The sequence below is a fragment of the Pelodiscus sinensis genome, chromosome 31 (genome assembly GCF_052426305.1).
Source record: "Pelodiscus sinensis isolate ZL-2025 chromosome 31, ASM5242630v1, whole genome shotgun sequence".
Classification (NCBI taxonomy): Eukaryota; Metazoa; Chordata; order Testudines; family Trionychidae; genus Pelodiscus; species Pelodiscus sinensis.
Window position 1 is genome coordinate 17,105,481 of NC_143082.1, and position 16,655 is coordinate 17,122,135.

Genomic DNA, 16,655 nt, shown 5'->3' on the forward strand with positions numbered 1-16,655 from the left:
AGGTCACATGAAGCCTGTGACAGATCAGGGATTTGAACCCAGGCTTCTTGAGTCCCACTTCCACCTCTGGCAAAACCAGCCCTCTACTCACCTGAGTGTCCATCACACACTGCTGTGCCCTGGTGTGAGGGCCACCTGAGGCAAAGCACGGTGGAGAATCAGGCCTTGGAGAGTTTCCCAGGGGATTTTCCTGTCTCAGGCCAGAGAAAAACCCTCCTGCCAAAGCCACTGGCTGGGAGATGCTGCAGCTGGATCTTCTCTGACCAGGAGGGGTGGGATGATTTTTTACTGCCAAGGGATGAGCTCACCCGGCACCAGGTCCCAGGCCTTACGTCTACGCCAGCTGTTTGTGCACCACGCTTCCCCCGCGCTAATGCATTGCTGACATGCTGCAGTACAGCACCTAGGTGTGGGTGCACTGCAGGCAGCCATGGGCTGGCCTATGGCAGGGTCAGATTTGGACCCAACCAAGCTACAGTTTAGCACCTCAGCTTATGAGGGGCCTCTGAACACAAAGCAATGACTGGCTTTTAGTTGCAGCCCTGCCTATGCACCGGCTGCTCTGCAAACAACACACCACCGACAAGTAGCTGCCCTAATCCAGCGCTGGCCAGCAACCTTGGGAGGGAAAGTTCAACCCACTCCCATGAGCTCTCAATTGTTCTGGTCTCCACTCTGCCCCAAGAACCGGTCACCAGGAAATGCTCCACCCAGTGAGGTTATCCCAGCTTGCCACTGAAACCCGGATGCCACCCAATTCCAAGGCTTGCACTGCATATGGGTATCCGTGTCACTTTCCACTGGGGTAGAAAAAGCCCCGGGAATTTCCCCAGCCTCACAACAGACTATTCAGGAGCTCTAACGAGACGCAAACACCAGAGCATCCAAAGCAGCCATCCAGGAATGGCTCACTCAGCACTGAAATGCTGCTAGTTCTGGGGTAGAACGCAGGAGCTCATTAGCAGCTACACTGCATCCTGTTTAGGACAGGAAGTGACTCTGACTCTATTCCATGCCAAGGGTGCTGTGCCTCTCCGGTGGCTCTGTGCCCCCCAGCCAGAGAGGCGAGGCGAGGTAGGTCTGTTAGCTCACTCACTAGGAGCCAGGTTTCATCCCTGCTGTTGGCCCCAACAGGGAGCCTGGCATTGCACAATCCAGCAGAGACCACTCGGAATTACCCAGCTTGGAATCTGACCGGGGCCGGGTGGATACAGCTCCTGCTCGTGAAAAAAGTCCCGGCAGATACGGAAGGAGCAGGAATCACCTTGGTTCTCCCTTTGGCATGAAAGATGGCACCTCCAGCAGTGCCCAGGGCTGGCGCTGGGACAGAGGAATGCGTGCTCCTTTCTGACCCCCCACCCTCCTGCCCGGGGTTTCCTGAGCCATCCCCTGACCCCGTGGTCTGGCGAGATCGAACCCAGTTCAAGACAGCAGGCTGGTGGCTCCCAGGGCTGGCACAAGGAAAATGCCCCCTCCCCATCCCCCTCCGCATGTTAAAAGCCAGAGGAGCCATGGCTCAGATCGCCAGTGGGGTGTGAATGGGGACAGATGGACTTGGCACTTACCAGCTCAGGCGGGGGAAGGGGCTGGCAGGATGAGGCCACCTGAAAGAAGGAGCAAGAGCGAGGTCAGCACAGAGCAGGGACCCCGGCCCGGCAGCGTCCCCCGAAAGGCTGTGCAGTGGCAGCTGGGATATTTCTTCCACCCGCCTCCAGACGGGACGTCTGCTCCCCTGGGCTGGGGGCAAGTGGGGAGGAGACTGTGGCTGGCCCATGAGGCGGGCTCTGTGCAGCGAGGAGCCTGGACCCCCCCAGCTGTGGGGAGAGGGTGTTTTTCTTGGCCCGGGCTGGCCCTTTCCAGCACAAACACACAGAGCCTGCGATTCATGGTGGGGCCTGGGAGGCGGCGAGGCCGGAATGGGGCTGGGGGTGGAGGGTTTATATAGAGAGAAACATAAACTGGCTGCGCCCCACCCCGGGCTGGGGGCGCACAGTGAGCCATTCAGCCCAGTCCCGGCCCCATCTGCTTCCGGCCCCACCCCTACCCCACCCCCCGCCTCACGCAGGCAGCCCTGCTCCAGCCAGGGAAAAGAAAACGGCCTTGGAGGAGCTGGTGAACCCTCCCCTGCCCACACCCCCTCAGGCTGGCTTTCCCATAATGCTCAGGGGCTTTGGCTAGAGGACCACTGAGGCCGCTGCACTTGGGGCAGTTGTGAGTGGGGCGGGTCCGTGCCTGGTCTCCAGGGCAGAGCTGAGTGCGCTGTGATATTAAGGGCAGCACAATCCCCCCTTAGGCCCATGTGGGACAAGAACTTGCTGCAGAAGCGTCTGCACATCCTGCTAAGGGCATATCTACCCTGCACGCTGAGCTGGGGCTGTGGCTCCATGTTCCCAGCCCACTTGAGCATCGACCTGGCACAGTACACCATCCTGCTACCCCCAGCGCCAGCCTGCCCCTGCCAGACCCAGGTCCTGCCTGCCCTCGCCTCGCCACCCTTCACCCACGCCCTGCTGCCTAGCTCCGCACCAGCATGGCAGCCCCCTGGCCTGGCTCCATGCTCTCAGCCCTCCCAGCAGCCAGGAAACGGGAGGCGCCAGACCGCTGGATGGCACAAGCGGGGTGGGGCTATGTGCCCAAGGGTACAACCTGGGGAGCAGGGCCTGGCAATCCATCAGGCTGTGTCATGCCACCTGCCCACCCTCCTGCCCTGCCCTCCAGCCCCTGGGCACCCGCCTGGGAGCGGCTCAGAGCTCACCCAACAATCGCAGGCACCCTAGCAACGCTGTGTGGTGCTCAGGCTTCGGGGTGTGTTGGGAACAGGCAAAGGAGGGGTGTGGAGAAAACCAGGGAGGGTGTTGGCTCAGTTAGGGGTTTGGGGGGCGGGGGACATGATGGATACGCATACGGATCAGGGAGAGGTGGGCTGGAGAGTACAGGCCAAGAACCACCCAGCCTCCCACCTCAGGAGATGGGACACGGCTACAGGATGAACCATGTCGCCTGAATCTGCAGCCAGACCCCCAGACACCTGCCCTTGCTCCCCACGGCAGCCGGGAGCCCATCAGCCAGTGCAGGGAGAGCACAAGCCATGGCTGGCTGGGCACTAGATCGTGGGGCTGGGGCTGAGCGGAGCCCCAGGCATGTCAGCCTTGGCAGTGCCACAGCTGCACGTGCCAGCACCAGGCACCAACAAGCCCCTAATTACAGGGTGCACAGATGCCCCGCCAGGATGGAACGGTAGAATTAGGCAGGTGGGTTCTGCCAAGTCAGGATTTCTTTGGGACAACATCTGCAGCCCAGGCCAGATGAAACGCCTGACGTGCCTTACAAAGGGGATTCCTTCCTGACCACCCCACGCCCTGGAGAATGAGAATGACTCAGCCAGGAGCCATAAATCTCTATTGACAATAGTCAGAAAATTAGCTGGGCCTTTCAGTGAGCCATCTGAGGGACTGGACTGAGTGCCACCCGCCTGGCCTGCCTCCCTGTGCAGCAGTGAGGCTGAGTACCCAGGCAAATCCCCTGCCCCACCCTAGCTGGGCCTATACTCCCCCCAGAGTAATGGGGTGGGGTACTTCCTTTAGGAAGGAACAGGCAGGAGAAAGGCTATTGGTTGCCTCTTGCCTATGGACAAAAGGACCCCCCCATCTCCATCCCCCCCCCCAGCCTGCCCTGCCCCTCCCCGGAGCCCCTAACCCCCGCAGCCTGAGCTCTCCCCTCCCCTCCTCTAGGCTTTGAAATCCCTCCAGAACCTCAGAGCAGTCATCCGCCTCCCACTGCCTGAGGCCCTCCTGGAGCCGACCCTATGAACTCACCTCCCTGGAGCCACTCGCTGACCAGACCCCCCCCCCAGCCTGCACTGCCCCTCCCCGGAGTCCCTCGCTGACCAGACACCCCCACCCCCGTCCCTCACATCCCTCACTGACCAGACCCCCCCCCCAGCCTGCACTGCCCCTCCCCGGAGTCCCTCGCTGACCAGACACCCCCACCCCCGTCCCTCACATCCCTCACTGACCAGACCCCCACCCCAAGCCTGCACTGCCCCTCCCCGGAGTCCCTCGCTGACCAGACACCCCCACCCCCGTCCCTCACATCCCTCACTGACCAGACACCCCCCCCCCCCCCAGCCTGCACTGCCCCTCCCCGGAGTCCCTCGCTGACCAGACCCCCCCCCCAGTACTCCCTCCCTCCCTCCCCATACCCTGGGACCCCGCACACATTCAATCTCCTTTCCTTTCCCGCCTTCCTAGGCCTGCCTAGGGATTGGCCGAGCTCCCACCTTGGAGCAAGCACCGTCTCCTTTGCAGCTCCTGCCGGCCGCCTCTCTGGCTGCCTCTTGTCTCTTCTGCAGCCATCGCCCCCCCGCCCTGTCTCCTCCCCTCCCAGCCCACATCTGTCTGAGCAGCATTTGCCATCCAGAGCAAAGTGTGCCGCACAAACTTCCTGTCCCACCCCCCGCTCTCAGCTTTGGCCTGGGAAAACATCTGGCTGGGTGGAGAGGGGGCTGAGCTGTGGGAAAAGCACTGTAACCAGAAACCCTGAGAGAGGCAAATGGATGTGACAGGATGGGGGGCACATGGACAAAGTCCCCTCCCCAACCCCGCGTGGGGCCACTGTTTTCTGTTGACTGTTTCACTGTGGCCTTTGCCAACCATTGCACTTCACCTCTCTACCCCCAAAAATAAACTGGTAGGTGGGGAAACTGAGGCACAGAGCACACAGTCACTGTGTGTTGGTAGCAGAGCTAGTGACACAACTCAGGAGTCCTGGCTCCCCAACCACCCCCTTCTCCCACACTTTGTGCACACTCTCTCCCAGAGCCCGGGATAGGACTGAGGAGTCCTGGTCCTGGGCCCCCTTCATCTACCCACTAGATCCCACTGCCTCTCCAAGCCAGGATGCTTCATTCTCTGAACCCTCCTCTTGCAAGGTTTCATCTCAACGTAGCATCACTGGGAAAGGGCCCTGGCATCTGGAGAGGAGCCGCTGGGCAGGATACCTGCTTGGCCATGGTGCCTGGCCTTGTCCTCCCTTCCCAGCAGCAGGCTCTGGGCACTCGGGCACCTCCTGCCAGCTGATAAATGCCCTTAATTGGTACCCCTAGAGCAGAACAAAGGGACTGGCTTGCTGAGAGCTAGGGCAGTGCCATCGCTACTGCTAGGCACTGCAGCCAGGCTCCTGCTCCTCCTTTGACCTTCACATTTACGGCTTCTTTCATCTGTCTTCTCTCCTTCCTCCTCCATTTCTTCCCTCCTCGCCTTCCCCTTCCTGCTCCATTTCTTCCCTCCTCACCTTCCCCTTCCTGCTCCCTCTTCCATTTCTTCCCTCCTCGCCTTCCCCTTCCTGCTCCCTCCTCCATTTCTTCCCTCCTCGCCTTCCCCTTCCTGCTCCCTCTTCCATTTCTTCCCTCCTCACCTTCCCCTTCCTGCTCCCTCTTCCATTTCTTCCCTCCTCGCCTTCCCCTTCCTGCTCCTCCCGCTTCCTCCTCCATTTCTTCCCTCCTCGCCTTCCCTTTCCTCTTCCATTTCTTCCCTCCTCGCCTTCCCCTTCCTGCTCCCTCTTCCATTTCTTCCCTCCTCGCCTTCCCCTTCCTGCTCCCTCTTCCATTTCTTCCCTCCTCGCCTTCCCCTTCCTGCTCCCTCTTCCATTTCTTCCCTCCTCGCCTTCCCCTTCCTGCTCCCTCCTCCATTTCTTCCCTCCTCGCCTTCCCCTTCCTGCTCCCTCCTCCATTTCTTCCCTCCTCGCCTTCCCCTTCCTGCTCCCTCTTCCATTTCTTCCCTCCTCGCCTTCCCCTTCCTGCTCCCTCTTCCATTTCTTCCCTCCTCGCCTTCCCCTTCCTGCTCCCTCTTCCATTTCTTCCCTCTTTGCCTTCCCCTTCCTGCTCCCTCTTCCATTTCTTCCCTCCTCGCCTTCCCCTTCCTGCTCCCTCTTCCATTTCTTCCCTCCTCGCCTTCCCCTTCCTGCTCCCTCTTCCATTTCTTCCCTCCTCGCCTTCCCCTTCCTGCTCCCTCCTCCATTTCTTCCCTCCTCGCCTTCCCCTTCCTGCTCCCTCCTCCATTTCTTCCCTCCTCGCCTTCCCCTTCCTGCTCCCTCTTCCATTTCTTCCCTCCTCGCCTTCCCCTTCCTGCTCCCTCTTCCATTTCTTCCCTCCTCGCCTTCCCCTTCCTGCTCCCTCTTCCATTTCTTCCCTCCTCGCCTTCCCCTTCCTGCTCCCTCTTCCATTTCTTCCCTCCTCGCCTTCCCCTTCCTGCTCCCTCTTCCATTTCTTCCCTCCTCGCCTTCCCCTTCCTGCTCCCTCTTCCATTTCTTCCCTCTTTGCCTTCCCCTTCCTGCTCCCTCTTCCATTTCTTCCCTCCTCGCCTTCCCCTTCCTGCTCCCTCTTCCATTTCTTCCCTCCTCGCCTTCCCCTTCCTGCTCCCTCTTCCATTTCTTCCCTCCTCGCCTTCCCCTTCCTGCTCCCTCTTCCATTTCTTCCCTCCTCGCCTTCCCCTTCCTGCTCCCTCCTCCATTTCTTCCCTCCTCGCCTTCCCCTTCCTGCTCCCTCTTCCATTTCTTCCCTCCTCGCCTTCCCCTTCCTGCTCCCTCTTCCATTTCTTCCCTCCTCTCCTTCCCCTTCCTGCTCCTCCCGCTTCCTCTTCCATTTCTTCCCTCCTTGCCTTCCCCTTCCTGCTCCCTCCTCCATTTCTTCCCTCCTTGCCTTCCCCTTCCTGCTCCTCCCGCTTCCTCTTCCATTTCTTCCCTCCTCGCCTTCCCCTTCCTGCTCCCTCTTCCATTTCTTCCCTCCTCGCCTTCCCCTTCCTGCTCCCTCTTCCATTTCTTCCCTCCTCGCCTTCCCCTTCCTGCTCCTCCCGCTTCCTCTTCCATTTCTTCCCTCCTCGCCTTCCCCTTCCTGCTCCTCCCGCTTCCTCCTCCATTTCTTCCCTCCTCACCTTCCCCTTCCTGCTCCCTCTTCCATTTCTTCCCTCCTTGCCTTCCCCTTCCTGCTCCTCCCGCTTCCTCTTCCATTTCTTCCCTCCTCGCCTTCCCCTTCCTGCTCCTCCCGCTTCCTCTTCCATTTCTTCCCTCCTCGCCTTCCCCTTCCTGCTCCTCCCGCTTCCTCTTCCATTTCTTCCCTCTTTGCCTTCCCCTTCCTGCTTCCTCTTCCATTTCTTCCCTCCTTGCCTTCCCCTTCCTGCTCCTCCCGCTTCCTCCTCCATTTCTTCCCTCTTTGCCTTCCCCTTCCTGCTCCCTCTTCCATTTCTTCCCTCCTCGCCTTCCCCTTCCTCCTCCATTTCTTCCCTCCTCGCCTTCCCCTTCCTGCTCCTCCCGCTTCCTCTTCCATTTCTTCCCTCCTCGCCTTCCCCTTCCTGCTCCCTCCTCCATTTCTTCCCTCCTCGCCTTCCCCTTCCTGCTCCCTCTTCCATTTCTTCCCTCCTCGCCTTCCCCTTCCTGCTTCTCCTGCTTCCTCCATCTCCTTTGCCCCTCACCCCATGCTACCTTCACAACTCACCCCCTCCCAACTCTGAGCATCCCTCCAAGCCTTGGAGTCCCCTGAGCTCTTCTCTGCCACAGGCTGCCCCTGGTGGAGGGGCACAGAGGGCAGATCAGAGGTGCATCTGGTCCTGTCCCTGCCTCACCTGCAGCTCCCTTCCGCTGCCAGCACCGTAGCTGTAGGCCAGAGCTATGTGTTTTACCTGGGGGTTAGCAGGGCAGGGTGGTACTTGTCTTTAGGCTGCTGGGCTTCTCCATCCAACTGCTCCCCACATGGGGGAGGCCCCAACACCCCCTGCAGCGCCGAATCTTCTCCGTTTCGTCTCTCTTCCCCTCCCTCGCGCAGACACTTCTCCCTTTGCCTCCTGACTTTCCCTCATCCCGCTCCCAGCCTGGGCCCCAGCGCAGCCTCCGCCCCTTGGTTGGACAGACCGGTCTGCACCAAGCTAAGAGCCCCAGAAAATCCCAGAGGAGAACCAGCAACTTCCAGCTGCAGCCGCTGGCCCGGGGCCAAGACTAACTCCCAGCTCTGTGCGCAGCCACAATTACACAACGGCTCTCCAGGGCTTAAAGGGCCAGAGACTCCAACTTTGGGGGGGCCAGCCTGGCTCCAAGGGGCTGCACGCAGCTGCGGGGTTCAGCATGGGGCCACCTGCATCTGTCAGAGAAGGCTCAAAGAAGCCCAGCCTGTGCAGAGCCACAAGGAACAGTTCCTGGCACCAGGTCCCACGTCAGATGTGTCGGGCAGTACAGACTCAGGCAGCATTGCAGGTTGACACACTTGCAGGGAGCAGTGCTCCAGGGTTGTGAGCTTCCCCACAGCAGTGCCCTGTCGGGACCCAAGTGCTGTGAACTTACCCACACCAGTGCCCTGCCAGAACTTCAGTAAATCTGAGGTCTCCCAGCACACAAAGCCCCAGAAACCGGCTCTGGTGTTATCAGCTGCAGTCCATCTCTCTGAGAGGAAAGGACTCCACATCCTCATTCCAGAGCCCAGAGAGGGTTTTCTAGGGCATGCTGCTCCCCCCACCACTGTCCTCCCCTAGCCTCCTGCTCCTGCTGCTCCTCAGAGATTCCCTCTTCTGCTCATATCTTGCTGAGCCCACCCAGTGCTGGCCCAGACAGAGGTAAGGGCCCAAATCCCCCAGTAAACAGGGCAAGACTCTGGACTCCCAGTGCTGCATTTCCTCCTTCCTTCCCCCAACCACATAGCAGCCATGGGGCTGCAAAGCCCAGTTCCTGCAGCCAGGCAACAGCCCCATGGCGGGGCCAGGGGGTAGCAGGCCACCCACTGCAGCCACGGTCCCCCATCTCTCTGCAGCCAGGAGCACATTCCTGCCCATACCCCTCCTGCCCCGGGGGATGAGCCATCCTCCCCATGCCTGAGAGCTGCTGATGGGCACGTCCTGGGGCTGGCAAGCATCTCCTCTGGCTGCAGCCTTGGAGCTAGTAGGATGGGAGTACACCAAGCCATGTGCCTGCTGGGCCTTGCAGGGCAGCTGGGGTCTCTGACCCAGGACAAGTTGGGCCCCTGCCTGCTGCACTGGGCATAGAATCATAGAACCATAGAGCTGGAAGAGACCTCAAGAGGTCATCAAGTCCAGCCCCCTGCCCAAGGCAGGACCAATCCCAACTAAATCAAGCCAGGCATCCATCAGCTGGACTTGCCCATCACCCATGGCCAGGCAGGGACCAGAGGGCTGGCCTCCAGCCATACTCTCCACCCCCACCTGGCACCATCCCTTCTCTTACCTTCGCTTCGCACGTCTTGTGACTGGCGATCTTGCAGACTGCGTGGAAGAGGAAAGGAGGCATGAAAAGGTGCACGGTGTGCTGTGAATGGGTGTATCCCAGGCCTGGCTCCTGGCCAACCAAGGGCTGGGAGTGTGAACCCTGATACTAGTGCACTGGGGCCTGGCTCCTGGTGTGCCTGAGGGCTGGGAGTGTGAACCCCGGCACTAGTGCACTGGGGCCTGGCTCCTGGTGTGCCTGAGGGCTGGGAGTGTGAACCCTGGCACTAGTGCACTGGGGCCTGGCTCCTGGTGTGCCTGAGGGCTGGGAGTGTGAACCCTGGCACTAGTGTCCCAGAACCTGGCTCCTGGTGTGCCTGAGGGCTGGGAGTGTGAACCCTGGCACTAGTGCACTGGGGCCTGGCTCCTGGTGTGCCTGAGGATTGGGAGTGTGAACCCTAGCACTAGTGTCCCAGAACCTGGCTCCTGGTGTGCCTGAGGGCTGGGAGTGTGAACCATGACACTAGTGCACTGGGGCCTGGCTCCTGGTGTGCCTGAGGGCTGGGAGTGTGAACCCTGGCACTAGTGCACTGGGGCCTGGCTCCTGGTGTGCCTGAGGGCTGGGAGTGTGAACCCTGGCACTAGTGCACTGGGGCCTGGCTCCTGGTGTGCCTGAGGGCTGGGAGTGTGAACCCTGGCACTAGTGCACTGGGGCCTGGCTCCTGGTGTGCCTGAGGGCTGGGAGTGTGAACCCTGGCACTAGTGCACTGGGGCCTGGCTCCTGGTGTGCCTGAGGGCTGGGAGTGTGAACCCTGGCACTAGTGCACTGGGGCCTGGCTCCTGGTGTGCCTGAGGGCTGGGAGTGTGAACCCTGGCACTAGTGCACTGGGGCCTGGCTCCTGGTGTGCCTGAGGGCTGGGAGTGTGAACCCTGGCACTAGTGTCCCAGAACCTGGCTCCTGGTGTGCCTGAGGGCTGGGAGTGTGAACCCTGGCACTAGTGCACTGGGGCCTGGCTCCTGGTGTGCCTGAGGGCTGGGAGTGTGAACCCTGGCACTAGTGCCCGAGGGCCTGGCTCCTGGCATGCTCGGGGACTGGGAATGTGAACCATGACACTAGAGGCTGGGTATGGTGCTGCTGGTGCAGCAGGCTGCCAGGTTCAGATCAAACGGGTGGCATCTCTCTCACCACCCACCCCAGGTTTGAGGCTGGCAGTGCCGGTGAGGGCTGGTACCTTGGCAGACGAGGCCCAGTGCCGTGATGGATTCCTTGCACACCACACACGCTCGCTTCTTCTTCTTAAAGCCCTTCTCCTTGAAGCTGTGCAGCTCTGGCACCTTCTCTGGCTACAGAGGCAAACACAGGGTAGTTCAATGCAGAGGACACTAAAGAGTGGGGAAAGCAGTGTGAACAGAGCCCATGGGTACAGAGCCACGGCTGCGCATGGAGCCCTGGGTTTGGAGCCATGCATAGTTCCCAGCTACAGAGCCATGAGTAGCACCTTGGGAGAAAGCCAGGTACAGCACTGTGGCTACAGTGTCACCTATAGCAATAGTGACTAGAAAGCCATATTGTGCCCATGAATATGGCACCCCACGTATCCCACGTGGACACGGCGCTGCATCTGTCCCAGCCAGACCCAAGCCCACGAATATCAGCCACAGGTCCATGCTGTGGACAGCAGCCACTAGCCACTAGCCCCACGTGACACTAAGGGCACTGCCGTTGGCATCAGCGCTTGTGGCACCTTGCAAGATGGTCACTGGTGCAGCCCTGGCAGGTACAGTGCAGGTAGAACAGCCGGTGCTGCCGCCCACATGCCAAACCACGCCAGCTGCTGTAACTCCACTGAGCCCCTGCACCACTGAGCATGCCCACTGCCACCCCTGTACCCCCAGAACCCATCAGGCACTGCAGGGCAGCAGCCACAGCCCAGGGTCACCCAACAGAGCAGTGGCAGAGCCAGGGAGAGAAACAAGCTCTCGTGTGCTAGGTCAGCCCTTCTGCTCTGTGACCCTGCAGCCTCTCTTGATGAGCCTTTACAGGAGAGAGTGAGAGGGCCCCAGGCATCCACCTGGTGGGGACACTGGGTCTCCATAGCGTCCTCCCCGGGCTGGTCTCTGGGCACAGCAAGCCCCATGCCAGTGCCAGGGTCCACTTCCCAGCCCCCAGTGCCAGTTTGGACCAATGACGGTGTCAGCTCTGCACGGAGGCCATGGGGAGGAGGCAGGGACCGTGTCCTTTCCTAACTGGCTCCCCCACCCCTCCCCGGCTTCCCAGCCCCACAACCAGCACCAATTAGCCAGAAAGGCAGCAGCTGGCCTGCCGGAAACGCAGCCTCTTCAGAGGTCAGATTCCAGGCGTGCAGGCCGGGGGGAGGGTCTCCATCTGAAATGCCATGGATTCCCTACAGAGCCGCCCCCCTCACGCCCACATTCCACTGGCCTGAGCCTGGCCCAGGGCTAGGAATGGCCACTGCTAGTGCTATCTGGATCCCTGCTCTGTGCCTTGCTTTACCCTCCCCCTCCTGGTTTGTTTGGCTCATGAGTTTTGTGATCTCAGAGCCTGCTACAGCAGCAGCAGCGGGCAGGGCCAGGGGGTCGAAGGCAGATCAAATGTACGTCAAGTGCTTTCAGGTTGCAGTTAACCTGGCCTGGCCCCCGCTCCTCTGAGAGCCCAGCCCTGCCAGCTCCTCAGTGCTGCCTCCTAAGGGCAGGGGTCTTACTGCTTCCAGAGCCCCCTTCTCCCCACACCCCGCATTGCATGGTCTGGCCACGCGCTCTTTGGGCTTGGTGTATGAAGGTGACGGGGGGGGTCTGAAACCACCATTCATTCCCGTTGGGGGAGGACAGACCACAGGGTGCCTCCTGGTGCCTCCCCTCTTTCTCCTCTCTCCCGTCATCCAGTGGACGCTGGAGCTAACTACCCTTAAGTAGCCAAGCCACCCAACCCAGTGGCCTGTTCCAGCCAGGAACGAACCCCCGCCCCTCCCCGCATCTGCTTAATGATGCATGAAATCAGCCAGGCACCCCCTCCTATCCCCCCCCAGCAGGGCAGGAGGCTCCTGGGACATGTAGTTCGTCCCTGGGGAAGGGGGAGAGTGAAACTGGCCCTGCGCTTGTATAAACCCCACTGAATGGGCCATTCAGGCAGCTTGGGCATGGCTGCCTGCACTATAAATAGCCATGAATCGCCGGCTTTGTTGCACAGCGCCTTCTGTGAAAACAAGGCTCTTTCTGAACCGGTGGGGATGGGCCACATGGCCCCGCGGGATGGGGGCAAAGGACGGGGCCATGGTGCCGTGCAATGTGGGGCACGGGGACAGGGCCCAGTGAAGTGGGGGGACAACGGCTACACCCCTGCGAGGGGAGTAAACGCTGCTGTGCTAATAAGCCCTCCCCCCGAGCTGCATGCACGGGACAGGGCTTGGAACCCAGAGAAAGCCCAGTCCAGGCGCTGGATCCAGCCGGGGGCTTGGAGAGGCTGACACGCCGGTGACAGACCCAGTACAGAACCAGCCAGCTCACTTCAGGGACACTCTGTTGTACTGCCGGCTGGGCTCCAGCTTGGAGCCAGGGAGCTCGAGTGACAAGCTTGCACTGGCACCCCCATTCCAGACACACCGGCACCCGCTCAAACACCTGCAGGCCTGCACGCTGTGCTCCCACCCCACCCCACCCCCTGGACGCCTGTGCACTGCCCCATGTCATGTGTGTGCAGGCCTGCTGGGCAGGGCCTCCCCATTTCCTTCAGCCCCACCAGCCTCAAGCAGCTTAGGGCCTGGGCAGCACCACCCCACCGGGCACCTCTTACCGGCATCCCGTTCAAACGGCACTGGCGTGGGGGTGGGCCGACACCTTTCCTCTCAAGGCGGACTGCTCCCAGCCTGGGCTGGCGCAGAGAACAGCTGGAAGCTGGCTTGGCTCTGCGCTTTCGCAATTGTAGCCTGTGGGGAGCTGCGACACAGCCTGCTCCCTCTCCCCACCCCCTTCTCCCTGCTCGGATCCAGGAACCGGGCAGCAGAACAACATGTTTACTCACTGGCTCGGTCACGATGCCGCCGGCTGAGTGCCCACGCCTCAGGCAGCGCCTAGCACCCCCTCGGGTCACCACCGAGCAGCACGCCGTAGCCATCTCCCAGGGCATGGGCATGCACCCAGCCACCTGCCCCAGGCTGGGCCCCTGTGGGCAGAGTTCAGTGCCCAGTGGTCACAGTGGCTTGGGAGGGGACGTTGGGGGGGTGCTAGGACGCAAGCTAAGAAACGGGGGAGGCTGAGGAGAAGTGCTGAGGGAGGGGAAAGAAAGAGAGCAGGATGGGGCCAGGACCCAGGTTCTCCCACTCGGAGCAAAGGGGAGGTTCAGGCTGTCCCACCTGGTGCTGAGGGCTGGCAGATCAGGGCAGAGGCGGTGTCCTATAACATGACAGACAAGGCTTGCTCAAACTGCCATTGCTCGCAGGCCCACCCCGCTCTGCCCCTCACCCTGCCCTCGGCGGGACTACAAGACGTGTGGAAGCCAGGTGTGCCCAGGACCTCTCTGGAGAAGTGTCCCTGGTAGCACCAGGCTGGGATCATGGGCCAAGGGTCCATGCTGTGACCCAGGGTGGGGAGTGTATGTTCCCCCTCCCTTCAGGAGATTCACACACACACACACACCCCGAGCTGGCAGAGAACAGCTGCTCCTGGTGCCCCATACACACACACACACACACCCCCGAGCTGGCAGAGAACAGCTGCTCCTGGTGCCCCATACACACACACACACACACACACACACACACCCAGAGCCGGCCCCCTTGCCTCCGGGCACTTGCACCAGGCCACAGCAGAGCTCCCGTCCCTTGCCTCTCCGTCTAGATGTACGTGGGAGGAGAGGTTCCCCCTCAGGGGGGCTCCGTGTTCCCTGTTCAGGAAACTCGCCTGAGCTCAGAGAATGGCTGGCAGGGGGCGGGCAGGGAGGGTGCCAGGCCTTAAAATAGGTCTTGTCAAATGATCAGCATTAGAACACGCCTCTCCTCCCTGGGCCACGAATCAGGCTAGAACTGAGTGGTCCGGACAGACCCCGTCCCCCGTCAGTCCCTGCACACCGGATCCCCAAACCGTGCTGGTCAGTTTCCCCTCCCTCCACCCCCTCAGTCAGTTTATCTTCCTGGTTCCCATGTCCGGGTCAGGTCCCTGGGAGTGGTGGGAACCAGACTCCGGAGACCTCGCTTCTCACTCAAAATCAATTCCACAAAAATTAGCGGGCTGGTAAAACCCTCTGTGTGCACCACGCCTCAGCCAGAGCCCCCAGCCAGCCTGGGAATAGCCCACGCTGGGGCCGGATCCTCCCATGAGTGTTTTATAACCCTGGAGCACCCAGGCTGCAAGGGTGTAAATGGTGGGTCTGCGCGTGCTGCAATCAGCTGGCCTGGCTAATCACACAGCGACTTGAGAGCAGCACAAGGAGGGGGACATGGACCTGGCTGTGTGCACAGCTTGCTAGACCCCAACCAAACTGGTTTCACCCTAGGGCCCGTGGATGGAACCAGCCAGGGACGGACACTCAAGATTCTGCCAGTGAAGCCTGTCAGAGAACACCTGACGGGTCACTGGCCCCGGGACTCCCTGCGAGGCCGGTGGGGGGACGGGAGAGCAGTGGGCAATGCCCAGAAAGCCCAGGCAGCAGCAGTGGGATTCAGACACGGGCTCTGGACTCACCAGTGGGTCCAGGAATCCCTGAAGCAGCCACAGGGCCGGCTGCAGCTGGTGCTCCTCCCAAGCCCCCTGACCTCTTGCTTTGTCCGGTCTTGGCCTGGTGGGGTCACACTGGAACTTCGGGCTGTATGGGCCACTGCATGGGCCAGGAGAAACCTTTCCTCCCAGTGCCACCCAGTGTGGGCTCTGCTTGCTTAACCCTTCCTTCCCAGTGCCACCCAGTGTGGGCTCTGCCTGCTTAACCCTTCCCTCCCAGTGCCACCCAGTGTGGGCTCTGCTTGCTTAACCCTTCCCTCCCAGTGCCAGTGCCCGGCCCTGCCTGCTTAACCCTTCCCTCCCAGTGCCAGTGCCCGGCCCTGCCTGCTTAACCCTTCCCTCCCAGTGCCAATGCCCAGCCCTGCCTGCTTAACTCTTCCCTCCCAGTGCCAGTGCCCAGCCCTGCCTGCTTAACCCTTCCCTCCCAGTGCCACCCAGTGCCAGTGCCCGGCCCTGCCTGCTTAACCCTTCCCTCCCAGTGCCACCCAGTGCCAGTGCCCGGCCCTGCCTGCTTAACCCTTCCCTCCCAGTGCCAGTGCCCGGCCCTGCCTGCTTAACCCTTCCCTCCCAGTGCCAGTGCCCGGCCCTGCCTGCTTAACCCTTCCCTCCCAGTGCCAGTGCCCGGCCCTGCCTGCTTAACCCTTCCCTCCCAGTGCCAGTGCCCGGCCCTGCCTGCTTAACCCTTCCCTCCCAGTGCCAGTGCCCGGCCCTGCCTCCTTAACCCTTCCCTCCCAGTGCCAGTGCCCGGCCCTGCCTGCTTAACCCTTCCCTCCCAGTGCCAGTGCCCGGCCCTGCCTGCTTAACCCTTCCCTCCCAGTGCCAGTGCCCGGCCCTGCCTCCTTAACCCTTCCCTCCCAGTGCCAGTGCCCGGCCCTGCCTGCTTAACCCTTCCCTCCCAGTGCCAGTGCCCGGCCCTGCCTGCTTAACCCTTCCCTCCCAGTGCCAGTGCCCGGCCCTGCCTGCTTAACCCTTCCCTCCCAGTGCCAGTGCCCGGCCCTGCCTGCTTAACCCTTCCCTCCCAGTGCCAGTGCCCGGCCCTGCCTCCTTAACCCTTCCCTCCCAGTGCCAGTGCCCGGCCCTGCCTCCTTAACCCTTCCCTCCCAGTGCCAATGCCCGGCCCTGCCTCCTTAACCCTTCCCTCCCAGTGCCAGTGCCCGGCCCTGCCTGCTTAACCCTTCCCTCCCAGTGCCAGTGCCCGGCCCTGCCTCCTTAACCCTTCCCTCCCAGTGCCAGTGCCTGGCCCTGCCTCCTTAACCCTTCCCTCCCAGTGCCAGTGCCCGGTCCTGCCTGCTTAACCCTTCCCTCCCAGTGCCAGTGCCCGGCCCTGCCTGCTTAACCCTTCCCTCCCAGTGCCAGTGCCCGGCCCTGCCTCCTTAACCCTTCCCTCCCAGTGCCAATGCCCGGCCCTGCCTCCTTAACCCTTCCCTCCCAGTGCCAGTGCCCGGCCCTGCCTGCTTAACCCTTCCCTCCCAGTGCCAGTGCCCGGCCCTGCCTCCTTAACCCTTCCCTCCCAGTGCCAGTGCCCGGCCCTGCCTGCTTAACCCTTCCCTCCCAGTGCCAGTGCCCGGCCCTGCCTCCTTAACCCTTCCCTCCCAGTGCCAGTGCCCGGTCCTGCCTGCTTAACCCTTCCCTCCCAGTGCCAGTGCCCGGTCCTGCCTGCTTAACCCTTCCCTCCCAGTGCCAGTGCCCGGCCCTGCCTGCTTAACCCTTCCCTCCCAGTGCCAG

General features: G+C 61.6%; 1 protein-coding gene across 10 annotated transcripts in view; it reads right to left on the minus strand.

Moving 5' to 3' along the window:
• TNS2 (tensin 2) overlaps positions 1-16,655 on the minus strand; it is a 58,953-nt gene that overhangs the window by 24,894 nt on the left and 17,404 nt on the right. For 7 of the 10 annotated variants that reach the window (XM_075915901.2, XM_075915899.2, XM_075915903.2 and 4 more), the window contains 3 exons: positions 10,433-10,544; positions 9,223-9,260; positions 1,566-1,604 (listed from right to left, as the gene is read on the minus strand). In XM_075915901.2, coding sequence (XP_075772016.2) covers positions 1,566-1,604; positions 9,223-9,260; positions 10,433-10,544 — 189 coding nt within the window. Of the gene's footprint in view, positions 1-1,565; positions 1,605-4,279; positions 4,397-7,673; positions 8,501-9,222; positions 9,261-10,432; positions 10,545-13,011; positions 13,175-16,655 lie in introns of those variants that run through there. The other 3 variants (XM_075915902.2, XM_075915907.2, XM_075915904.2) reach the window with 3 other exon arrangements.